This window comes from Cynocephalus volans, chromosome 11 (genome assembly GCF_027409185.1).
Source record: "Cynocephalus volans isolate mCynVol1 chromosome 11, mCynVol1.pri, whole genome shotgun sequence".
NCBI classification, from domain to species: domain Eukaryota; kingdom Metazoa; phylum Chordata; class Mammalia; order Dermoptera; family Cynocephalidae; genus Cynocephalus; species Cynocephalus volans.
Genome location: NC_084470.1, coordinates 127,320,863 through 127,348,200, shown reverse-complemented (window position 1 = coordinate 127,348,200; position 27,338 = coordinate 127,320,863). Strand labels below are relative to the sequence as shown.

General features: G+C 35.0%; 1 protein-coding gene across 1 annotated transcript in view; it reads left to right on the top strand.

Annotated features, from left to right (window-relative positions):
• The window catches only part of PTPRC (protein tyrosine phosphatase receptor type C), a 106,314-nt gene that overhangs the window by 32,622 nt on the left and 46,354 nt on the right, over positions 1 to 27,338 (top strand). The window contains exons 2-5 of the mRNA XM_063113480.1: positions 20,622 to 20,779; positions 23,416 to 23,538; positions 26,228 to 26,371; positions 27,148 to 27,246. Coding sequence (XP_062969550.1) covers positions 20,622 to 20,779; positions 23,416 to 23,538; positions 26,228 to 26,371; positions 27,148 to 27,246 — 524 coding nt within the window. The remainder of the gene's footprint in view (positions 1 to 20,621; positions 20,780 to 23,415; positions 23,539 to 26,227; positions 26,372 to 27,147; positions 27,247 to 27,338) is intronic.

The window sequence follows — 27,338 nt, the reverse complement described above, 5'->3', positions numbered from 1 at the left end:
GTCTTATAGTCTTTACTTGTTTTTCATCACCTTGAAACTTTTAAACAGTTACTTGTCAGATATTTTATAGATAGCTCTGAATCTGGGTTTGTCTGATGTGTATATAAATTGTAGTTTTATGCTTTCTTGAACATAGATGCTAATTGCAAATAATTTTCAAGAGACTTTTATTATCAAAACTAACTTTCTTCTTAATACTGGATAATTTACAATCTTATCACTAACAGTATGTCATTTAGTTTTCAACAATGAGACTGAAGCTCAGAGATCTGTGACTTATGATAGCATGCTTTCCATTCTGCTATATGTTAGCATAGTGGTTTCACATCATCTACATCGTATTTACCATTTCTCTGTGAAATACACATAGTTGAAAATATATCATAGATTTCCTTCTACAAATGTTAGTGAATACAAAATTTCTTATAGAAACTATTAATTGGCATTTGCAATAACCTCTGTCTGACTGGTCATTTCCTACTTCAACTTTGTATCCCTGGAAGTGACAATAGCTGCCTGTTATTTTGAAAGCTTATTATGTATCTGATGCTTTACATAACATGTTCTAATCTTCACCACCCCACAGCAAGACAGATATCATTTATCTTCTCCGTTTCATATAAGAAGGTCAAGTTTACTGGTAGGGTCTAATTCAAGTAGTAATAATAGGCAGCGTCTCAATTTGAACGTTGTCTGTGTGGTCCCCACGTCCACAGTAATTTTACTATACCGCCTGCCCCCTCACAGGACATATACTAGAGAAATAGTGATCTTGAAGAAATCATGGACTGGGAGAAATGTGAGGAGCAACAAGGGAGGGAAATTAGTAATATTAGCTAAGAATGTGCAGAGAGTGGCTCTGATGCTACATACAGGAGGCCTTATTCATCTGAGCATCTCATCATAATGCTGGTAAATAAGAAGGGGTTGACATATTAGCTCTTACCATTGTTGTTATAATTACTACTTCTATTCCTACTATTGGAGGGAAACTCCAAGTAATTTTGAGTATTTGCTCATTATTAGAATTCTACTTTATTATATTCTTCATTGTAGGAAGATATTAATAGTCTTCTCTGTGTGATCTAAGATACTCAATGAGACAACTGTTCTGATTTATTATGTGTCAGCACATTATTTTAGAATCCACAAATTGAGGATGCTGTATGACATGATCCTTGCCCTAAAAGCATAATCTATGTTCCTTTTTATTTTCTTTAAATCCTTGTATCAAAACCAGTGAACAGAAAATATACAGATAAAATATAGTTTTGAATACATTTCTCTCAAACTCACAGTTAATATTAATTTTTCTAATTATAAACATAATAGATTCATTATAATAATGTAAATAGCAGAAATATGTTAGTTATATGGATAACAATATTAATAGTTCATGATGTATGTGCTTCTAAACTTCCTCACGCCTACAACAAAGTGTCTGTATTTAATTTACCAGATTTTTTTATTGTGTTATATATTGTAAAACTATTCTGCTAGAATCCCCACTCCACTTTTGTAGGCTGATCATTTCCCCATTAGTTTGCATAATCCTTTAAAAAGTTACTGTCAGGTAGTGTGTGAATTTCACCTAACTAAAATATTTTTCTGTTCCAAAGGCCCGATTTTAAGAATTTGAAGTACAATATAACTGTAACAAATTTTTCAGTCATTCTTGAAAATTTTTAAAATAGTAATTGCATTTTTTCAAACGGAAATTAATTTGAGTGAGAAACAAACATCTAAATTTTGAAGATAATATAATTTTGTTGAGGGAGGTGATAGACTATGAAAAATACATTTATTATGAAAATAAAATCCCAAAGCTTTCTCACTAAATGTGATTCAAATTTATCTCTATTTCATTACCAATATTTAGCTTTTTATTCTTTTTTTGCTATGATCTATTTTTAAATTAATTAATTAATTGTTATTATTATTTGCTTTTTACATTCTAATATGTTGTTGCAGAGCAGTTGGGGGAGGGGGACAGGGTGGAAGGAGGAGGAAGGGAGGGCGTGGTTGAGAGCTTTTATTCTTTTAAAAAGCATATGCCATTGTCCGTATTCCATCAACAATAAGAATTTATCTGATTTTTGCCTGACCTTCCCCTAACTAGGAACAATTGGATTAGATTATCACAAAAGATAAAATAATACAAAAAAAAAATTATGAACTCTTTATAAGTTTCCCATAGGAATTCTCAGCCTAAAGTTGCTCTTTGTTTTATGCCATGAAATAACATGCTGTGTTAAGAACTGAATTTCCTTTGTCATAGATTAGACATAGAAATACTTTTTATCTCTATAAATTAAGTATGTTATAAAAGTACGCTAATGAATTGAGAATTTGAAAACATAGAATCCATTTTTCCTGGGAAAATTTACCATTGCCAAAGGAAGGCAACTATTCCTTTCCTTAAGGTCTAGCTTTATCAGACCAGTAGCTGCATTCCTGGAAAGAGTAAGGGGACTTCTTTTGTAACTGCTAACTCCATTTAAAAGGATTATGAGATAATATTAGAAGCTTTATACCAGAACTGTGCCACTGACCAAAACATCATTCCTACCTTGTGCTATACCTCAAAATCAAGACTATGGGTGCTTTCTAGGATAAAATGTGTGCATTATGGTTAAAATAAGTAAAAGTAATCAGTAATTTTTCTTAGACCACTAGATGCCCACTCTCCAAACATTACTGAAGGACTTGAACCTTTTTTTTATTTTAATAACTCAATTCAGTTAAACTGGCTTTAATTCAACCCATGGGGTGTTGATGTGCTGCATGAGTGCACAGGTGGCACGGGATACCATGATGACCCAGCCCTAAAGGTACCATGCTTCTGAGGTTTTAACATGGGGACTGTTCTTACATGGGTTCAACATAAGCATGAGGTGTTCTTTTGACATTTGGGAATCCCTCAGCCAATTAACAGGAGGAATGGTAAACTGAATATGAACTTGAAAAGAGACCATGCCTGTTTCCATCCAATGTGGACAGGTTTTTTTTTTGTGCAATTGTCAAACTTAAGAAACAGGTGGTAGATCTGCATCAGTCTTCGAGGTGGTTCTGAGGTAGTTTTCTGGTGCTCGAGACTGCCTGGCACTGGTGTTGTTCTGAGCAGCTTTATGAGGGGAGACCGGGGACTCTGAACCCACAGGAGGCAGCCATTCCCACTGCCTTGCACAGAATCGCAGATGATTGGTCATCGGAAAAATCACATGTTTTTGAGGGTTGGTATCTTTAACGTCACTCATAAGCCTTGCTTTTGATAACTTTTCTTTAAAGCCCTCCAAGGAAAGAGGCGGGGTGCAAAGAATATGGTAAAATATAGCATTGAGTGCAATAAGCACATTCAAGCTAAGGGGCACACTAAACATCGTAATCTGGGAACATAATTCAGATTCTTCCTTGCATAACACAAGAGATGCGTAATCATAGAAGAATTATGCAGAAATCAGAATTGAAGACAGTAAACATAGTTAGATTCTTATCTAATTCATAATTAACAATAAGATGGGATTTTGTATGCCAATTAAGAGAATAGATGGCTCAACCTCGATAGCGTCTTTAAATAGTTTTAACTATCACTGGATTCCTGAATCTTATTTGAAAATTTCTATCATTGATGGTCACTGAGTAGACAAGACAGAGGGATAGGCTGGGGTTAACTATAATAAACATTTATTCAACACCCCCTGTGGGCCTGTTATCCATTTTGCAAAACCCTCTGCCAAGTATTATTTTATCTAATCCTCATGTCACCCCATGCATCTACTAAGTATTATGATTCTGGCTCTACAAAGAGACTAAAGCTCACAAATATTATTTAATGCACGATGTCTACCTAGGCTGAGCTAGGATTCAAAACCAGGTCAGTATGAGCACAATATGAACTCCAGCTCTTTCCTCTGCACAATAATTTATATTTCTGGGTGGAAGCTTGTATTTTGCTCTCCATTTCATGTGCACAAATATAGACACATATGAAAATTCAAAAGCACATGAACACACTAAAAGGAAATGCAATACCATCTTACGAAATGAGCAATTACACATGCCGTATCTTACAATGAGTTTCAAAATTATATTGCTCAAAGTTTTGTTACCGTGGAACCATAGGTAAAATCTATATTAAGTCCAGAACTACTTATCGTTTTCCTCCTATAATCTAAACACTGGGTCGGATACAAGCATTGCTGATACAAGGGATGCTGATTTCACCAGTGCCTTTAAGAAGCATGAATGGAGTTACCAAGTCAAAATGTCTTAAGTTGATAATCGTGATAACAATGATTACTACTATTTATTGGGTTCCTAAACTAGTTACTAAAGTATTCACAAACCTTGTTTTATTTAATAGCTATAGCAGCCCTATTACAATCTTCATCTAACTGAAAAGGAACTGATGTAAAGTTCTATAAAGTTCAGAGTAACTGATGTAAAGTTAATAGTGAAGAGTTTGGAATCTGCTATTAAAATATTGTAACAGCAAAGAAACATATCAGCACATTTCAAAAGTAGATCAGTGTGGCAGTATGTAGCATGCATGGGGAAGGGACGGAGAAAGCTGTGCGTTTAGAAACTGAGTATAGAATTTATTGAAATAGGACGTGATAGGTACCTGCACTAGGGTAAATGTAGTGGAAAGGAAAAAGAAGCAACAGACCCCAGATATTAGGTCCTAAAGGACTATGCACTGAAGTTCAGGAGAATGATATGAAATGAATGCTCATAATCCTCTGCTCCCAGGAGTCAGCATTATGGAGTCAGTAGGAAAGGCAGGGGCTTTGGAGTCTAGCAGACCTAGCCTTGAGTTTTTGCATTGTTACTTAGTCTGTATTTGAAGCAATTTGTTTAAACTGTCTGTGTCATTTATAAAACAAGAGTAATGACATTCTCACATAGGAATCTTATGAAAATTACATAAGATAATGTATCAGATAGTAGGTAATCAATAGTGTTACTTTTTACTCAACATGCTGACAGAAAAAGGCATGAAAAACTGTACCAATATGAATTTTCCCAAAGTTAATACAAAGTATCTCATGATTCTTTCCAAGATCGACTATTTATGGATGTTAATATTTTGATTATTTATGGATTTTAATATTTTCTATATCATGAAGCAATTATTTAGTCAAGACATAAGACAATTGGTAGAAATACTCAGCATGGAAAATTGTTACCGACCATGTCTAAAGGGTATTGGGTAATATGACAAGGCGGCAAAAGGTTTCTGTACATTTCTGTTTTTTCAGGCATTGTCTTTCATGAGACTATCCAGTGTGTTATTAAGGAAGTCACTCAATTTATTAAGCTCAGTCCATTTGCTTGCAAAGGGTGTGATGTGGCATTTCCTCCTGGTAGAGTAACATTTCATATGTGATGAGAAAGAGCTCTGCAAAAATCTGAAATATCCTCCCCTTGACCCTGTTTTATCATTTCATAATCTTGAGGTAAAAGGAATATGAATTCTATTTACAAATAAACAATTTATTTTTTTTCTTTGAAATCTAGTTTCATTATGTAATTAATTAATAAAACGTAATCCAGGCCAAAGAGAGTGCAACTTTTTATGTTGTTGGGTTTAACCTTTCTTCTCATTAAAATATCGTTTACAAGTGCTTTTCAAGAGGAAGTGCTTCTGATATAAAATAAATACATAAAATAAAAAACTATTCTGAAATAATAGTAAAAACCTTACTTTTGAAATACATTTTTACCGAAGCAAAACAAATCAACCTGAAATTCAGTAGTTTGTAGCAGTTAAATGTATATAATCAGGCAGCTTCAACGTAAACTGGAGAAGTTGTGGTTTTAAGCCTGAGATAGGGCTGATTGTGCGGGTGCTATGGCAACCCATTGCACCATTTGGAAGCGCTTGTGTGCTTAACCGCACAAGCTGCACCTCTTCCTTTCCTATAAAGACTTAGAATAAGAAAAACAGAAGTACACCGAAGAGGAGAAACCACAAGAGCAGTAAAGACACTGCTGTTAGCTTTTAGCTGTGCAAGCAGCAGTCTTGTGAAACAACACATTGAAAACCTCTTCTATTTGAAAGTGTAGCTTTTCCCATTATGCCTGGGTTCCTTTAATGATTTTGAAAGTAAGCCAAGTGTTTCTGTTCAGAGTTTTCATTAAGGGGAAATGAGAAGAAATTAGTAATGCATTTATCAGCCTTTGCTTTTATTACCCGCAGCTTTAGAAGGGCGAGGCTTTTCTGCAGCCTCCGTGGCACGTTTGATTCTGTTTGTGAGATGGAAGGTTAGTTTGTATTAGGTGGACTCTCTATAACCTAGTACTTATTTTCATTTTATTTTTTTATTATCTTGTAGTTTGTTCACACACACACAAAATGTATAATTTCGATTTCACTCCTGGTTCATTTAGAAAGGCTTGTGGATGCTGCTGTAAACAATTTCCTGCAGAACTAGTTTAAATGCACAGACCCTCACCCCCCAGCATTTCACTCATTCACTCCCTCACCTCACTTCTTTTACAAGTTATAGGTTTAATAAGCCACAAGCTTTTATTTGTCCGTTTTTTTTGTCTTAAAGCACAGACATAATAAGTGAATAACATTTTTAAACATGTTCTATTATTTTTCCTTTTTTGAGGATTTGGGTAAAAATACTGACGGACAGATAAGTTCATACCATTGTTTTAGTTTGTCATAGACCTGTTCACTTTTCTTCCCCTTTTTTCCCTAAACAATAAGAATCTACCTCTTTTAAAGTCATTGTCCAGCAAGTTGTACTTTTTAACAATAAATTTTTAGGTGTGACACTCCGAATGCCATTTTCTTGGTTTATGCATGATATTGTACTCATTGTGGAGTCCCTGGTAGCTCCTTAGCACAAGTCCTGGATTTAACATTTAATATTTTCCCTTGTAGCACAGTGTAGTTGGACAAGCATAGGGTTTTTAGAGACAAACAGATCTGCATTTAAATCTGAACTTATTTTCCTATGAGCTTTTTACCTTTTTATTTTTGAGCTTTCATCTGTAAAACGAAGGTAATGCTATCTACTTTGTAGGATTTCTGTAATGATTAGATAAAGTAATATATGAAACATCATTTAGCACATTGCCATCCACATAGTAACTGACTATTAAATAATAAATATTATTAATAGTACTAAAAGCACTAATAAAACACTTTTACCTCTCGTGTAAGCGTCCTTTGGTGATTTCTTTTGTATTCCTTTGACTATGATCTTAGACTGGCCTAGAGGAAGCAAAGAGCTACAAAAACATATATGTATTATAGGATTAATATAATTAAATAGTTTTTGCTATCTGAAATATATTTTATAAATTAAGTATATATCCCTAAATTTAGGTAAATGAAAACACATATTTACATAGGAAACAGAAAGACAATTAATATGGGAATTAGCCTATTCTGGGAAATGTTTTAAAAGAGTATATGGGTAAAGAAGCATCTTCACCAATCATTCTTACCACTTGTTCTCCAACAAAATCATCATTAGGGCTTTAAGAAAATACCAGTGCACAGATCACTTCACACCACAAATCTACTGAATCAGATTTTCTACGGGTGGAGCCCAGAAATCTGTACTTTTAATCTGACATACAGCCAGATTTAATGCAAATATAGGATTGATATTTTGTATTAAACAGAATTATAGTATTAATTATACCAACACACACAAGAGGGTACTTCAAAAAGTATGTGGAAAAATAGAATTAAAAGATAATATGAATCTTTCCATTAACTTTTTCAAGACCCCTCCTATATACATATATATATGTTTGTATATATGTATAAAAAGCGTAGGTACACATAACTGATACAAACTCAAATTTCATAAGCTGTGTTCTTACGAACACTGTAGTTCCCTGGAGCTCATGTTCCATGAGTATGTCTGTTGTATGACCATGGAAAAAATGGGTTTGTTACAAATACTTTTGGAAGGTCCTGGGTTAAACAAAGCTACACACATTTTCTTATGTCTTTAATATGTTAACACACTTTATGAGTATCTCCAAGGGGCATGTAGCATGAATTACCTCTGAAACAAATTTTACCATGGGACATTTTAAGACATGCAAATCTCAATCAAGGGACCTCAGGTTAGCCATCATTAACACAGGAAGTGATAATCTAGTTTTTTTCCCCCCAACTTATAGATAAATATTTTAAGATACAAAAAAGGCAATATAACCATTTTTTAATAGAGAGTCATCTAGTCTTTATTAATTTTGTGTTATTTGTTTAATCAACATGCCTAAAAAACATAAAGTATTTTAAGCCAAATATAAATGCATGCCTAGTTTTAGAGGTGTACGTGTGTGCATACATATGTACTCACAAGTGAAAAAGAATATTTATGATATTGCACATGATTATGCTTTGGGAGACAGAGGTGATTGCTATGTTTAAAAATAATGAATTGATACTGAGGCCCTAGACATTTGCTGTCTTTATCTTTAACTTTATTTTACATACTGATATCAGTCTTTATTTTTATTTTTTTATTTTTGTTAAAAAATGTGTGTGTGTGTGTGTGTGTGTTTGTGTGTAGTTTGAAAGTCCAAATAGTGCTATAAGGCCTATAGTAAATAAGAACAGTTCTTTGCCTGTACACCACTCCCCACCATTGATTCTTGCTTTCCAGAAGCAAATGCAAACACCTTAAGACATTTTGCCATTTGTAAATGGTATTTTCTTGTTTTTTGTTTTTCTTTTTTTGAAGACATTAGCTGATATCTATTGACTTCCTTTCTAGATCTTGAAATGTTGCTTTTTATAGCCTCCTGTTCTTTGTTCATGGCTGCGATGTTTCATTTCTGAGAATATGAATTATAGCTGGTTTTATTGTTTCTTCTGCTCTTTGCATTGTCTCTGTTTCTCCCAAGTCCCTCTTCTGTTTGTCTTATTCTCTAACTTTCTTGTTAGAGGGTTTGGTGTAGCGTTTCTTGCATATCCATTTGTATTTAAGGATGAGGCTCAAAAAATGGTGTGTTGAAATTCTCTGGTTATTGGTAGAGCTTGTAAATCCATGGGCCTTAACTAGATTGAATGAAATCTGAAAGGCATCTATGCTCATTTAGTCTTAGTCTCTTGATCTATCAAATAAATGCATGTCAGTAGATACCATTAAAATCCCATGTTTCTGTATGAGTACAAATCTCTGGAATTATTTTCTGGTGATAGCACCAACTGTTTTACTCATGTGATTCCAGGCATAATAATAATATAATTAATGTTTTAACATAAAGTCTGCATAAAGAAGAATAAAATTATAATTAAACAGACACTATTTTAATTTTAGCACTTCCTCAGTGTGTGATTATGAACAATTTATTAAACTACTTTAAATCTCAACTTCATTCCCTATAAAATAGGAGAAATAATTGATAACTCATTGGCTTGCTGTGATGATTAAATGAAAAAAAAACCCCATATATATAGAGAGAGAGGCGTGCACAATGTCTGATACATAATAACATTTCAGTAAACTGTTGCTATCATTACTACATTTACTGATAAGCTAATGGAGGGACGGAAAGGCTATTTCTTGTGGTTTCCTGAAATCCTGATAATACTTTATTTGTCACTTGCACAGAATGCTTATCCCATAAATACCTATTAATATGATATAATGTGTTGGATTTATTGTCTGTGCAACATATACCAGGTTTATGGAATAGGTAAAAGTAGAATCTTTTTTTTTAATGTACTTTATTATTATCATGCCTTACTAAGAATGGAAAGCCATGCATATCTGTTTTAGCTGACCTTATTTTTTGATTTGCTTTTTCCACTTTTGTACAGCCTCTATGTTTATGGAGGTCAGGTATGCATTCTCAGCCTTCAGAACATGCCACCACTCATTTTAGAGCAGATGCTGAGAATAGTATTTATTTCATTTATTCTGTTTCACCCTTCTGTCCTTGCACTTTTCTTAGATTTGCAGAACCTGACAGGTTTAAATCCCTTGGAAATGGCATTCCATTTATTTTTGGGGGGATGGGTGTGGGAGGAGATGGAACAGGTAGCACTTAAAGCTCAAGTATGTCTTTTGAAATGCCATTTTCACTCAAACTGATTCCTAGTTTTTGCTGAAATCTCTGATAGGGGATTTAGGGGTGTGACTTCAAGGTAACTTTGATTTACGATCACTTAAACATTTTGAATTGTAAAAGAAACATATTGGGAAAAGTAAATTCAGTAATAATACATGTGTTAGAATAACACAGCTTTGAAGATCTAGTGTTCTCTTATCTACATTTTCATCTGTTTAATGCATCTAGTCAATTCCGCTGTTGATTCACAGCAGTGTTATGATGGGAAAAGAGCTCTGGGTTATATGATTTACAGATTTTTGGTGCTATGGTGCCACCTGCTGAAATATTACTAAATATTCCTTTGCCTAAATAATGAGAACACCGGGCACTTAAGTAAAAAAAAAAGTGTAGAGTTTTTGCTCAAGAAAAGGAAAGCCAAAGTGTTTCTGTAATATATAGAAACAGTAAGTATACTACCGTGCTCTATTTTATGATGTTTATTTGATGTGTTACAGAATATAAAAGAAAGCTCAATGCAGTTCATACTTTCAGAAAAATTGACGCCTTCCCTTTATTTTCACGCACTAATACGTGTGCCTTCTTAATTCCCACTGCTATTTGATCTGTTTTTCTTTGCCTATTTTCCACACCTCCCAGCATTGTATGTAGTAGTGTTTACATGTAGTGTAATGCTATTTATATTAATACAATATTCTCATCTTAAATAGATACTTATTGTGCACTAGTTATTCAGTACTCTTTGCAAAGGTTTTATTTGCTTTTACCAGACCTGTTTGACTCCACCAGCAGGATATTGTTGCTTTTAAGTAATACAGGAACCAGGGTAGAGTACAGAGCTGTCTACATATGTCAAACGGCTCAGACAAAAACATTAGCTCATTTAGCTTTGAGTTGGACAAGCCGATTGGCCAATCTGTGACCTTATACTGCAGCCAAGTTGGTAGGTTATGAAGTAACTAAATATCTTACACAATGAATTTTACCAGGTCTTTTTGTTTAACAATGAAGATTTAGCACAGTCACTTTTACTTCTGATTTCAGTAATGTTCTGATAATGTCTGCACACATGAAGTGCAGCAGACAATTGAAGTCATTACTCATATAAGTTAGGGAGAATCACAAAATGTCACAGTGACATTGATAAATTACTGCACATATTCGATAATATACTTTCTTCTAAATATTTAAATAACTTCACCTACCCTCTACCTTATTTCATATGTAAAGACTGTCTCCACAGAAGTATCTGTTAGTGTACTGCTTACATTGAGATAAAAGTTACTACATGATTTTTTTTTTGAGTAGGGGCATGTCCTTTAGATATTAGTTAGGTTTTTTAACTAGGCTATTTCATGTAGGTCTCCTTTATTGTGTTCCTATTTTAAATTTGTAGTTAATTTTTTTGATATTTTAAAAAATAATGGAAAAAATGTTTACTTTATAAAATGAAGTATGACTTACTGAAATTAATGTGGACTTTCACGTTGCATTGCTGTAGGGCCTGGATATTGTCTCAAGGGCACTGGCTTAAATTTTGTAGTGGTTTTCAATTTTTAAAATTTTATTGTAAAGTGATTCTGTACATTTTGGGGGTGGATAAAAATTTTTTATGTCATTTATCATGTTCGTTAAAAGTATTACTAAGACTGAAAATGTTATAGTGATTTTATGACATGAGAATAAGCAATTTTAGTCTTATACTATGTCTATATAGTGATGCTGAAGTCTTGAAATTTTCTTTCAAAAAAATGAAAGGATGTATGTGTGTGTGTATATATTTGAAATATTAAAGAAAATGAAATAAAACATAAGTTACAAGGTTTAATATAGCCTATAAAAATCACTCAGTGGAGGAATGTAAAATCATAATCAGAGAGAAATGGGTATAAAAGAAAATGCATTTTCAATTTGAGAAGACTATAGGATACAAGCATGAACATAGAAGAATGGGAAATGTGTTGGATCTTTAGCTATCTTGTTTTAAAGGGATGGTAAATTTTGTTGCATTAAAGATTAAAGGATTTGGGGAAACAATTATGGTGCCATGATTAGATCAGAAATGTGTGTGTGTGTGTGTGTGTGTGTGTGTACGTGTGTGTGTGTGTGTATACATATGTGTGTGTGTGTGTGTGTATTTTATTCTGTTCCTAAGCTTCCAGAAAGAGCTTCACAGCTAAACAAGAAGTCTGTAAACTGTAATACTTTTCTCTGATGCTACTGTAGTTTGGTCGACTTTTCGGTTGCAATAAATAATCTGTAGTAAATTAAATTGACACACCTCTGAAATTTCTTAAATATTTATCTGTACTATATATCGAGCATTCACTCAGCAAATTATGGTTTAATCTGAATATCCTTTTTCAGGGTCAAGGCTATTTTAACATTTGTGGCACTACTAGTAATTTTCTTTGCAGTCAAATCCTGATTAAGATGCTTTTTTACTTAGCTCATAGGCCTTTAATAAACTCCATTCTCTGTGGAACCTAAAACACTGGCTAAAAGAATTTCCACGTTAAAAAGTTCAGATGAAGAGGAAAGTCTATAAGGACAAATTGATGAGAGAAGTGGGATGCCTGAGGGTAGAGATCATGGCCTGTGGAGTCAGACAGGCTCAGGTTCAAGCCCAGGCTAGCACAGTCTAGCCTTGTGAACTTGGCCAAGACACTTGCCTTTTCTAAGCTTCTTAGGGGTTGTGCTGATGTTTAAGAGAGAAAATAAAAGCAAACGGCTTAGTATAGTGCCTGGCACCCAGTAAGCACTCAATAAATATTAGCATCTAATGATAATAAAATACTATTTCTGAATTATTCTTTAAAGAAGATAAATCTCTAGAAATTGTCTTCTCCATTTTGGTAATTTACCTTTTGTCTTCCTTTGCAGAACTTAGATTAAAATACTATACGTTGTGTATTTTCCTTTAAAAATTCATTGATTTTGAACCTCTTGGAATTAAATTAATTTCTCTGAGACATGTGACATGTGTAGTCTGATGAATAGTTGTCTGATTGGAGACATTTCTAGCATATTTACTGTAGTACACACTGTTCTTTTGTTAAAAAAGAAATAACTTCACATATTTTCCCAGCATCTGTTTTCTCATTTCCATAGTAAATATCTGACAAATTATCATTTCCTTTCATAAAATTTTCTGTCTCATTTATGCTACATATTTTGGTGGCAACAAATTAATAAATCAAGAATGATAGAGTGTACTGGTCTGTGGAATTGGTGGTGGAACTACTACAGGTAACGTTAAGATTCCTCTTTTCTCTGTCACCAAATTTGCTATTTGATTTCTCCTCTGTATTCATTGATCTTATGGCTCAATCATTCTCACGAAAAAATCCAGTCTCCTCCTGAGGGCCTCTAATGCTTGTTCCTCAGCTCTTCTCCCAAAACTGATTTCTCCCTTGTATTTACTTGTGCTCAAAATTGTCCAACAATTAAGTATCAGTCAATTCTTGTATGCAAGGCTGTTAGCTACAGATGCTTTTCTTTTTCCTCCTCTTCTTCATCTTGTTATATGGTTCCTGACCATCTCTGATGGAAGGAATTTTAATCACTAGTCCTAATCAGGTGCATTCATAACTTAAAGTCTTGGCAGACTGTAAGCTTTTCCAGGACAAATACCATGCCTTTATTGTGTTTGAAACTAGCATCTAATAGCATGCCAGCAAAACAACCTAACTGAACCAAATTAACTTGTTTCAAGTTCCAAGGAATTAGGTGTTTAAATGAGAAGGGACATATCAAAATAGTTTTAGGTATTTAAGAGCTTATGTATTAGAGGTATATTGTATGAAACGTTTTTATACATTCAAAGCAATTTGAATATTTTAAATTTGGTTATATGCTGTATTCTTTACTAACAGCTGCCATGAAGGATATTTTCCCCTTTCTCTTAAAACATGGGCACTATTAGTTACTGCTATGCTAATGTTTGATTTTTCTTCTTACTTTTTTGCAAATCAACACAATTCTAAGAACTTAATTTAGAAAGAAATAAATGAGGAGAGGGAAAGATATTAACAAGAAAATAAAAATAACAATAGTTTATATGGAATAGAAAGATAAAAGCTGACTAAATGAGGAGGGACAAAAATGCAAATAATGTAAATTAAAAATAATGTTTAACTATGAATGATAAAGAAAAAATATTAAAGTATAATTAGAAAATTTAAAAACATTTTAATAATCATCTATCATCCATCAGTGGCTGGTGATTATTTTTATATATACACAACAACAAAAAATACATTTTATTTATAGGAATAAGCCAGGGAATGTTACTGAACAATACTGGGTCATAGCCCTCTAGTGGCATCTCTGAGGGGAGAACATATTTTCAGATCAGTTTGTCCTAGAGAATAAAATCTCAAGGCAGAAAGTCACCTTAAATACTAGCCAATTTATTCTTTTATCTAATGCTTGATTGTCTTTCACAACCTCAGTATGCTGTCATTTGGAGAAGAACTTTACGATCTTTTAAAGTCATTTACGAAGAGGGGGAATAGAGACCTTGTCTCACTTCACTGTAAACTGAATCCAGCTCCCATCATGCCAATAAAGCTACTCTTTCCAAATTCCCACAACCCCAGATGATAAATCCCATCGATCCATGTTATTTGCCATATTGTTTGACTTTGACCATCTCCTCCTTGAAACACTCTCTACTCAGTTCTGTTTGGCTTTAGTTGCCCTCGTACGTGAAAAACTCGGTCACTTTTGCTGGCTCTCTCCTTTACATGCCTTTAGCTCAGTGATTCTATCTTGGATGCTCTCCTCTTATCTAGCTTGGGTATCTTCTCCACCTCCATAGCTGCAGTAGGCATCTATATGCTGATTGATCGTCTCCACACAGACATACATCCTGAGCTACAAACATTGTTTACATGGAATTTCAAGTGTATAGATTTCTCCTCTCCTACCTACTTTTTCTTTTCTTCTTTAGCTCAGTGAATGTTTCCATAATCCAATAAGGAGTTGGTCAAAGTCAAACAATATGGGAATTAACTACAACTCACTAGTACGTTAAACCATCAGTCTGAATATTTTCCTCATTACTCATTATCCCCCATCCTTCCTTCCAAAGATTTACAAAGTCACAATGACTACTTCCTAAGTGTTCCATTGACCCTTTTCTCTCCCATCTCATGTAGGACATCATATCTCTCCTTTGCTTTCCTTTTACTCTCTTGATTTTTCTGCCCCCAACTTTGCCTTCAGAAAATCCATTTTTTAATTTCACAAAATGGTTAATCTAAAATTCAAATGCTTCTCTCTTAGACCTCCCCGTAAAGACATACCTCCAATGGCTATCCAAATCCTGTAAAGTAAATCAAAGTTTCTTATTCCTCTAGGACTAAGCTAGCGATACATAATCCTTTAGATCATATCTTAAATGCATTCAAGAAAACCTCTCTAGGGCTGGCTGGTTGACTCAGTTGCTTAGAGCCTCCTGCCTTGTAGTACCAAGGTCAAGTGCTCAGATCCTTGAACAGTCGCCAACTGCCCCCTTTCCAAAAAATAAAAAAACAAAAAAAACCCTTCCTAACATCTCCTCCATGAGCCAACTACCAACCCTGGAAGTCTAAATAAAACTCTTCTGGCACATTCTGTCTCACCTGTCATCACACAGTATGATTTTTTTTTTTTTTCCTTTGGTCTGAGTCTCACATTAAACTGATCTCATTGAGGGCTGGGAATTTCTATAAATCAGTCTACAAATTGGTCATATTATATACCTAGCATGTGGTATAATGCTAGCACGTAGTAGGTGCTTAATAAATAACCATTATCTAAATAAATAAATGCATTTAAAAAAAATTCCAAAAGTCTTCCCAAAGACTTCTGCAGGCTTGAAATTAATCCCAATAGTTCTCCTTTAGTCTCTGTTTTTTTATTTTGCCCGGGATTTCAAGAAGTAATAACAGTTTTGACAAACTTGGGCTTTGTAAACATATTAAGAAAGGGATGATTGTTTCATAGGGGTGAAAGGTGCTGAAAATTGCTATTTTGTAATATTCTACCATAGAGATTATATATATATAAATCTAACACATTTGAATGCATATGTGCAAAATTTGAAACTTTCTAGGGGATTTTAACAACAATAAAATAAATAAAATGACAAGAAGTAATATTTGCATTTTACTTATTGTATTTTATTGTTGCTAAGTTTATATATATAATGTTGACATAATTTTCTATTATTCAATAAAATTATTTTTAAGAACAAATTTTATAATCATGAATGATTCTTGACACTCACTCAAAATTCTTAAAATTCCTGCTTATAAGATATAAAGCTTTATAACTACTTAAACATATTTATTAAATTTGTATATATATTATTGTGTATAAACAATAACTTTTCTCAAACTTGATAGTAAATCACATGGCAGGATTTCAATTTTTAAAAAAAATTTAAAAACAAATGGTACAATAAATAAATTTAATTTAGATCACAAAACTTTGTAGTTCAAAAATGGGTTGAGAAATTGTGTCAGAAATTAGAGAAGTATAACATAGATAATCATATATATACATAAAATTCTTCAAATAATTTTTTTCAAAGATATGCAAAAGCTTTCAGATTATGATATTTTGTAGTAATCATTTCCAAAGTCTACTGGCACAACTAAATTAATAGTCTTAACAAGTGTCTCAATCCCAAGATAAATTAAACTTAAACAATGTAATTGCTATAAATAAATTCATACATATTACATCCAAAATAAAAGAGCAAAATTAAATTGCATGCAGTTAAAGATTAATCATATCTCTTAAATGTTATTGTTATTGAAAATGTTTTATTTATTTTCTGATTAATCATATGGTTGACAGTATTCATTAGGAAGTTAAGTAGGGCTGGCCAGTTAGTTCAGTTGGTTAGTGGGTGGTGCTGAGAACACCAAGGTCCAGGACTCAATCCCTGTACTGGCCAGTCACCAAACCAAACCAAACCAAACAAAACAAAAAAGAAGGTAAGAAAAACCTTAAGATAATTTTGATTTAATAATCGTAATACACAATTCTAAATAAGGTGCACTGGAATATTGGATTATTAAAGGAATTATTTTTGTCATTAAATGAAAATTTGTTCCAAATGATGGCAAATAAAGAATTATAAAAATACTAACAAAAAACACTCCTGAATCAGCATAAGAAGCATATCTTCTTATTTTTAAAAAGGTTTCATATTAGAATTTGTAGTTTTGCAGTAGGGGAGAGAGGTTTTGTAAATAAATTATAGTCATTTCTGCATAACAGATTGTGATTGGTTTATGCCGCCTGCTCAAATGTAGTTTACCATCTTCACCTTTTACAGAAGATTAAGTTCATCTCAACCAGGTATACTGGTTATTTTTGCAGGAGGGGAATGGGTAGGGGGTTGAAGGGAGAGTGAGTGTTTAAAATGATAGATGATTCATCACCTTATTGAGAGAGTTTCCATTATCTCTGCACCAATTCCACTATAACAAGTCGCCCAATGACAAAAGCAGGTAAGTTAGAATCGTGACCCAAAATGCAAATGAGAATTCCTAACAAGAATGTCATCAGTGGAAACCAATGGTTTCTCCCAAGTGGAGGTTCAGAGACAATGTGGAATTAACAATTGAAGCATGTTTTTTAATCTTAAATTAAATTCTGACTCGTCAAACAGGTGAATGTGCACTGATCTTAAGATGTGTGCAAAGATATTAAAACTTCTGCATAGGAGAGTGGTTCTCTGAACACCCCTTTTTTATATACCCAGGACTGAATTTGTTTGGCTAGAAGTAATCTCAGCAATGCTACTTTCAAAATAACATAGCATGATTACATGGGGTATTTGGAGTCATTTTTCTTCTAGTGTCTTTGTCATTCAAATCTAACAAAAGGTGGGAATGGATGATAAAGGGAGCTAGTTGCAACATTTCTCTCAAAGCAAAAGGGATCATGGGAACCCTGCCAACACCAACATTGGTTTAACCTAAAAATGACAAATCAGTAATTGTCAAGTCTGTAATAATGACAGTGAATTAATGTTAGTGGACAGAATTTTAAGCTCCTTCCGTCGTGCCTTCCTTCCATTTTCTCTCCCTTCTCTCTTTTCCTCCTTTCTTTTCTCACACCTTGCTCCCTTTCTTTTACTCAATGCATAGCCAATGAGAGAATACTAAAATTAGACTTTTGATTTTACACTAAAGACTGAAAGTAGCTACTTGTCTATCACTAAGTTGGATATGTTGGCATGTAACATGCATGAAAGTTTGTTACTAAATGAATCTATCTGTGAGTGATTTTGTTATGAAATTCTACAGATTGAAAATTTTCATTGGAAAATAACACATATGATAACTGTACTCACTTTGGATTTCTGTAATCACAAAATAGTTGTGCAGTATTTTATGTACCTTGGCACTGGGGCAGTTTGGTATGATTGGGATTGCTTTTATCTGTGTTTAGTAAAAAATAGCTTTATCTTACCTTTTACATTAATGAATGAAGCGAGGACTTCTATCATTTAGATTTCCATTTTCTTACTTCTCTGTTCAGTAATATCTCAATTTTAGCTCTTAACTCTTTTCTGTTTTATCTCTTCTACTCCTTTTCTAGTTTTTCCCTTTCTCTTCCTCTTCTCCTATTTGTGCAGTTCTCTATTAACCAATCTTGCTGAACTGAATTAATTAAAATATGTGTTGTATGATGTAACAGTTTTTGATTAATTGAATATTTAAAAATAGACATTTTACTCTCTAAAGAAGTAAATCCATGTTAAACAGAACATTTTAGAAAAAATACAGCCGTATAATGCCAACATTTAGAGATCACTCGAGTTTTTTAAAAAAACAAAATCGGCGTATTTCTCTACCTTTTTAAAAAGAAATACATTTTTTCAGTACAAGAGCACACACACAAAATAAAGACCTTTACTACGTGGTGCTAGTCTGCCCTGCAGAAAGATTTTACTACTTGTGCATTCCTATCAACTGTGTATGTACCGGTCTCTTTACCACCTTGTCACAGTTTTCCTCCTTTTAAAGTAAATTTCAACTGTGGAAAATGTTTTTCAGCATCTCAAATTGTGTCTCTTTTGTTTTCAGGAAGTTGAAGACATTTTTATGGGCAGTTTTTTCATTTGTATACTGTTTGTGAATTTTGTTTCTAGGCCTTTACCCACATTTCTCTTGCTTTGCTTGCATTTAATTTATTTAAAAAAAAAAAACTCTGCGTGTATCTAGAATGTTTGTCTTTCATTTTTGGTTTTTCCTCCTCGAACCCTATCTCTCCTAATAATCCCTCTGACCTCATTTTTCTTCATTCTTTTCTCCGTCTGTAAGTCTTCTCAAGTTTCCTTTATTCGTCTTTACCAATGATGCTCTATCCTTTTGAACTCAATGGTTTTGGATAGTTGAGAACTTGGCAAATGAATGGAGAGAGGGCGGAGAATAGCTGCTCTGAACTCCACTTTCCCATTTTTATCCTTAACCACGATTCTGTAGCTTTTTAAAAAAAATTTTAACTCTTATTCGTACATATTTGTGGGGTGCAGTGAGTTGTTTCAATACATGCACATACCGCACAGTGACTCACTCACGGTAGACAGCATCGTCTTGTCCCCATGACCCACCACTTGTCCCCTCCCTCGCCTCTCTCGTCCCCCCACTCCTCCTATCCCTCACCTCAGGTACCATTATTCTACTCCCTATTTCTGTGGGAACCACTTTTTTTTCCTTAGAATCCACATATGAGTGATACCATATGTTATTCGTCTTTTTGTGCCTCCTTCACTTAACATGATAGTTTCCAGTTCCAACCATATTGCTGCAAATGATAGGATATCGTCATTTTTTAAATAGCAGAATAGTATTCTATTGTGTATATATATATACACCACAGTTTTTAATCCATTCATCTGTTGATGGACATTTAGGTTGATTTTATCTCTAGGCTATTGTGCTGCGGTGAACGTGGGAGTGGAGGTGACTTTCTGACATGTTGCTTCCATTACCTTTGGGTATATACCCAGTGGTAAGATAGCTGGGTTGTAGGGAAGATCTATTCTTCGTTCTCTGAGGAAACTCCATACTGTTTTCCACAGTGGCTGTACCAATTTACAGTCCCACCAGCCATGTAAGACAGTTCCTTATTCTCTGCATCCTCACCAACATTGGTTAGTTTTTGTCTTGCTGATACTAGTCATTTTAAACAGAGTGAGATGATATCTCATTGTGGTTTCAATTTGCATTGCCCTGACGACTGTAGCTTGTTTTATATCTGTGCCTATATTTGTATCTCCACGCATCTATATTTGTATATATACATGTATATGTGTATGCATTTACACATCTATATACACAATATATACACATATACACTGTATATTGTGTATGTATGGTATGCCTGTGTGTGACTGTGTGTGTGTTACATATGTCCAGTATAATGGACTGGAGAGTTAGTGTACTTGAATTAGTATGTTTCAGAATATGATTCACAAATTTATTTCTCTTTTTTCCATCTCCCATTAATATAACAGAATTGACCACCACAGCGAAATCCAGTGCTCTGACTCTGAGAGGCCCCTCACCTGCTCCCACCACTGCATTCTCACTCGCAAGCATCTCCGAAAGAGAAAATGTCTCCTCAGAGACCGCAGCTCCTCCTAGTCCAGGCAATACTTCAACCCACGTATCTCTGACCTCTTTGGATAATGCTAGTGCTCTTAAAATAACAGGTTGGCACAGAAATGCTGTTAATTGAAATGATTTTAGGGCAAACTTATCTCTCTTTTAATTCTAAAGTTATCAGAACAGTTTTTCTTTAACTGAATTATGTGTGCAGTTTCTAAGTATGTGATTTTATTCAGGTGCATAAAGTGTAGAAAATATGAAGTGTTTATGAAATACTGTAGACCACAGTAATGCATGTATGTTGTTAGGGTGAGGAAAGGAGAGAGAGAAAAGACCCATGAAGTAAAATCAGGAGGAGAGCATTTCTCCAGCATCCTGTGATCTCCACTTTCTGCTCACTAGGTCACTTTCTGCCCCCAGTTCCTGCTCACTAAGGTCTCCCTCAGTCCCGGACAGGTCATCACCCCCTTGTTTAGGGCTTGTACCCTAAAGTAGAATCTTCCCACTTCTTTGTTCCATTCCAGGTTCTCATTATCAGAAAAGTATTGAAGAGAGACCATTGAATTTTGAAAATCCCTACTGAGGATTGATAACAGTTTTGTCATTTGGGTTTCTTCCAGGGATATTTGCATTATTAAAAGATTTTCTTAATTAATCAAGCTTGTGAGTCCTAATGGGGCAATTTAAGGTAATATCACCATGATCATAGCAAAATATCAGATTGATGTGGGAGGTATTTTTACCAGGGAAGACCACTGAAGCTCATTAGAACACATATATCAACGCTTGGCTCATTCCATGTCTAGTGGTAGGTCTGCCAGTGTATTCAGTACATAAATTGACTATTGTGAAGTTCGTTCATGCTTTTTATAAAATAACGTGCTATGTTGCCATTTTTCTTAGGCAAGTAGATTTATAGAGCGGTATATAAGTCAAAAGTTCATGGAAAGATTTGGATTATCTTTCAGTTCCATTTTTCCATGAACTTTTTGAAGTGCCCTCACAGACATACTCTGATAAAAGAGACTAAGCTACTTGAACTGTTGAATATTGCCTTTTGTCTTAGACAGAAAAGCAAGCATGTATAACGTTATCACAAAAATGCTGTTTAGGGTACATTGGAGTGTTTTGGGTACCATACTGATAATGTTTATTGGCTATAGTAAGCAATTAAATAAAGGGTCAATGTCTTCTTTTAGCAATTACAGAACTGTGGATTTAATCTTTTCTCCATTTTTCTAGCTACCATAGCACAGCAGTGACTAGGACCTATCCAAGCACTGTAAACATTTAAACTCATTGCCTGAAGTTTTTACAAAAGGAATGTAAGGATAGAGGTGTTGGTGGCAAAGTAAAACATTTCACACCAAGCTTTTTTATGGCTTGAGCAATGTCACAGTTTTCCATTTTACAGTTTATACATTTCACTTCACATACACAAACACACACACGCAACATTCCTACCATTTTATCCCCACATTTTTTCACCCCAAAATGTTAAACCCATACATTTACAGATAAAGCAAAGTGTGAGGGAAAAAAAGGTTTAAAATAGGATAGATTAGAAATAAGGATAAATAATTTTTAAAATAGTGACTTGCTCTGGTGCAATAATACGAACAGTGAAATTAACTTGGGAAGTTTCTTATGCTTTCAAATAAAAGAGCACAAGAGCACATTATCTTTTCTAGAAAATTGTCTTGCTATCAGTGATATTTCAATTTTTAACTGGGATAAAGTCTGTATGTATTTTTTATGTTTAAGATTGATTTATAATTTGGATTGCAATCAGAGTTTTCTTGCTTAGAGATACTTAGAGAAAAAAATCCTTAATCAGTTCTAAAAATGTAATATACACCATTCTAAACTGTTCTTTTTTGAAAGTGATTACAATAGCATCCACATATATAACATTAAATTTAATTATGTAATACTTTTATAAAAATAGTTATGCTTGTTGCAAAACGTTATCAATAAAGTATATATAGCTTATATATACTTTACATACATACACAATGAAAACACCATCTCCCCAAATCCTGCTTCTTAAAGATACAACTTGAACAGTTATTGTATCTCCTCCACACTCTGGGTATATAATTCTGTGAGTGTGTATATGTATGTGTGTGTGTAAGCACACACACGTGTGACTGTTTCTACACCTTTTCTAACACTAAATAAATGTTATCAATCTTTTAAAACTCTGTTGGTGTGATGGTTAAAAATATTTCATGTTGACTTATGTTTATTCAATTTTTCGTGATGATAATTTTTTCATATACTTTTTAGCCACTGTATATATTAGATAAGGGTCTATCACATCTTTTGCCCATTTTTCTATTTCTTCTTTTCTTTGTGATTTGCAAGAGACACTAGTATATTGGAGAATTCCTTTCTTATTCTGCCTGCAAAGGAATGTCCCAACTTTTAGTTAGAGAGTTGATGGGGAACTCAAAAAGCTCATAGTGATTTGGAAGTCTGAATAGCAACCCAGAGACAGGAGCCCTCTTTGGCTGCGTCCAGCCAGGAGAGCCTCCCAGGGATATGTAAATGGAGAGGAATTCAGGGGCCACCTTCCTGTCAAGTGAACTTAAATCCTGGCAGATGCAATTTAGTAGATTGGGTCACTTCTCAGTTTGGTAACTATAATAGCAAGTTGCACCTTATAACCTCTTAGCATTTATCATTTCCATGTGCAGTGGGGGGAGACTGATGTAATGATCTCGCTTTTTTACCTTAGGTGTTCCAACAGCGCAGACGCCTTACTTTTCCACGCATGCAGACTCGCAGGCGTCCTCTGACAGAGCTGACACCCAGACACTCAGCAGCCAAGCTGCTCTTACTGCACTCACGCTTACTCCCGGTAGGAGTGACACATCAGGTTTGCGGGTCCTTTAGACTTGTGCAAATGTGAAGAGTACATGACGACTGCCTGTATTTAAGAGTGGTCTGAGGAAATCCAACCATGGTTCAACACGTAGCACTTGCTTGTTGATAGTTTGGAATTTCATAGTTACCCTTATCCTAAGTTACCTTACCCCTTTCATGTCCTAAGGGATATGAAACCAGATGACAATGGAGATGAAATAACAAAGATGTGAGGCTACAGAAAAAGCCTGCTTAGGAAGGAAGAGTTATTCAGTATATTCAATGTATTGGGCAATTGTCATTTTACAGTGAAAAAGTCTTTTTGCTAGTAACAGAGAATAATATGCATGAATCTTTACTTAAAGAGCTCCTACCAACAAACAAAACAACAAAAGTAGGTTACTGCTTTTATAAATAAAGGGTAAAGAGAAATTGTCACTTAAAGAATGAGATGTTCATATTTTCCATCCAAACACAAAGATTCTTTCAGCTTAGCATCTCGGTATTTATAACAACAATGCAAAATGTTCCTCCCTGGTCTTTCCAAAATCAGTGCCTAAATCATTTCATGGTGTCCTTTTTTTATGCATGAAACAAATATGTCCTTTCTCAGGTCACAAATCCACATAGTTACATATATAAATTTAGCAACTTGAGCCCTTGAAGGTTAAAGATATAATTGGGAGGCTATCTGGCTGGCCGTAAAGTGATTAGTCAAACACATCAAATAGAATAACTGTGATTTTGAAGTACTAAAACTGATCCCGTGGCATAAAAATTGTTACAGGCAATCTGCACACTTTGACCAACTGGCAGAAGAGCTGCCCTCACTTCCTGTCTCATTCCACCTATTCCAGCTACCATTGGAGCCACACTAAGGGGATTTAGAGTTTTCAGTAAATGCACAGATTCAGAAGTTGGGGAGGAGAAGAAGCTGTACAATAACTAAAGAGGGCTGATCCCTGGGGGCTGGTTGTCACACAAGCCAGTCTGTTCTGCCCTGATCAAGGAATTCTTCATCTCACAGTGGCTAATTCCACTAATTAAAAGTCTATTAGGATTAATCAACTGAATTAAAATTGTAAATGCTACTTTTAAGCCATCACTGAGGTTACCTGCATAACAAGGGAAAAGTAGTTTTTATATGAAGAAGAAATACAGGGAATTTGGGGAGAGTGAGACTGGGCACCTCAGAACAGCACGGGGACAAGGGCAGCTCGGGAGGGCAGGATGTCAAGCTACTGAGAGAAGGGTAGAAAAGAAGGTGGAAGAAGGTTCAAGACAAATCTGGCTGCTTTTAAAGGTTTGCAGAGGGCCAGTTCTATGTCTAAATGAATTTTTTAGAGGCTAAATACATAAACCTTCCTACTCTTCCATTTGTTCTGTTGGAATCCTCCTCTGAAGATTGAGCACTGATGTTTTATCTTATTCATTCTATTCCATGGTTTAGTTACATTTGGGGATTTAGTAGTGGCTTGTGAAGACTGAGCTGAGAACCCCAACTAAATTTTTGAAAAGATGCATTTCCAATTCTAATGGAATGTATGTGTGAAATTATGGACTGCACCCTGTTTGTAATTGGAAGATGCCTGCATGCTCACATCAGAGCCATTTTCAGAAGGTGCATGCACGTTTCACTGCTGAAACACAGAATCTGCCTGCAAATGTGTGGCTAATCTCATGTCTTTGAACTGATGACCCCGGGGATCTTGACAGTCAAATAACCAAACAAGGTCTAGAATAGGGACCAGCTCATCTTTCTTTTGGTTTTTTCCATGGCAACTAGGATAGTGCTAGTCATCAAGTAGGCACCCAATGAATATACATTGATTGCCTGTCTGTAGTTCTGAGTGTGATGTCTGGGGAAAGAGGTAACATGCATTAGGTGCTTTGAAGCCTGACAATGAAAAGTCCTAACTGAGTACAGTGTGCAGTTTTTTCAGCTACAACACTAGATTCTACACCAATTAGTTCATAGGTGATTGGAAAATACAGGAATGGTGTCAGTAAAATGTGAAGTTTGTTGGTTCCAAACCAATTTGATTTTTCCTGGCAAGGGGGAGCCCTACATAGTGAAAGTAGAATTGTAACCTTCAGCTAGAAAGAAAAACCTCTGAGCTCAGCTGCTGCACAGGCAGGAACTCATTCAGCTTATTTAAAGAAAATTAAAATCGAGCACCTGCACCCAGAGATCCCTCTCCAGAGAGGTGCACCCACGCAGGGTGCTCAGCATGTGCCAGGTTGCACTTCCTCCTGTGCCAAATTTAACCCAGCCTTTTACAAAACTCAGAGCTACACTTCCATCTGCATGGCCTCTGCACCACCAAGACAGCACCCCTATCTACTGCTTTGATGCAGTTTTAATATCACCTAAGGCAGCTCTCAGCCAGGAGGTGTGGCCTCCTGGGGCTGTCCAACCTATTTCCTGAGATCCCCACTATTTTTAAATGTGTGCTCTGATCACAAAGCTGCATAGATTTCCAGAAATCTGTTCCTAAACTTCTCTTTCCCATACCTGGTGTTTTAGTACACTTGTCTAGAATGCATAGATTGTGGTATAGCAGAAGTGCTTGATTATTTGTTGTTCTGCCTTAGCTTTAGTAATCATGTTTATGTTAGGTATCTGGTCACTGCCCTTGCATGGCAGGAGCAAATGACAGTGCTGATGGCCTTTCTGATTGCAGGTGTCTCAGGGGACAGGAGTACAGCCAGCACCTTTGCTGCAGACACAGCTTTCCCATCAGTAGCCACCCTCAGTCCTGCACACAACAGCTCTGCTGGCTTACCTGCACGCACCTCCAACATCATCACCAAAGATGACTCCTCAGGTTGGACTCTGATGCTCCAGGTGTTTTAGGCTGTGGATAATGATACATAAACTCAAAACTTGAGCACAGCTTTTTTATTTCACTCCAAATATTACTTGCAGGTTTCCTGTTTTACACATTTTCACAAATTGATACTAAATTAGGCAAAAGAAACATACCAGCGAGCTTTTTCTGGGTATATTTTATTGTGTTATTATCACAAAAGTTCATGGCAAAGAAGAACAGATAATAGCCTTTCATGTCATATAGCCCTGGGATCAAATCCAGATTCTTCAACTCTCTAGCTGATTTTAGGACAAGTTATAAATACTTTCTGAGTATCATCTTCCCTCCTGTAAAAACAGATATAATAGCACTCATTTTGTAGGATTGATGTGATGACAATATGTAAAAAGTCTGGTATGCAATGAATAGTAAGAAAAAAGTAACTGTAACCCTTATTACTATCCAAAATAAGGAGAGTTTTAAATGAGGGAGAAAGGAATAGTTTGAGGAAGATTGCACATCAGGTAAGAATTATACCATGAAATGAATAGTTTTCCCTCGTTTTACACAATGTTTAGTTGAAATTACTTAAAGTATTAGCTATCTTAAAGGGCCATTTGTAGATAAATCTTTGATTCACTTTATTATTTTAAAAACAAGCAAGTGGTAATTCAAACGAGGACTCCTAGAGAAAAGATTTGGTCAGGAAACTATCTTGGCTAGAGATTTTTCTCTTGCCTGTCTATATGGCAACTTCATTAACTTTTATTCTCCTGCTCATTTCTTCGCAGATTCCAACGACACCATGCTATCCACTCCACGTCCTGAAGCTGTTGTCCATACATCCATAACAACCACAATGACATCAGCCACGACAGTCACAACAACAGGTGACAACCTTACCCTCAGTCATGCAGCCCCCCCCCCCACGTGCCTGGGGACATGCTCACAGAAGGGTCCTCCATCTGCTCTACCTTGGGCT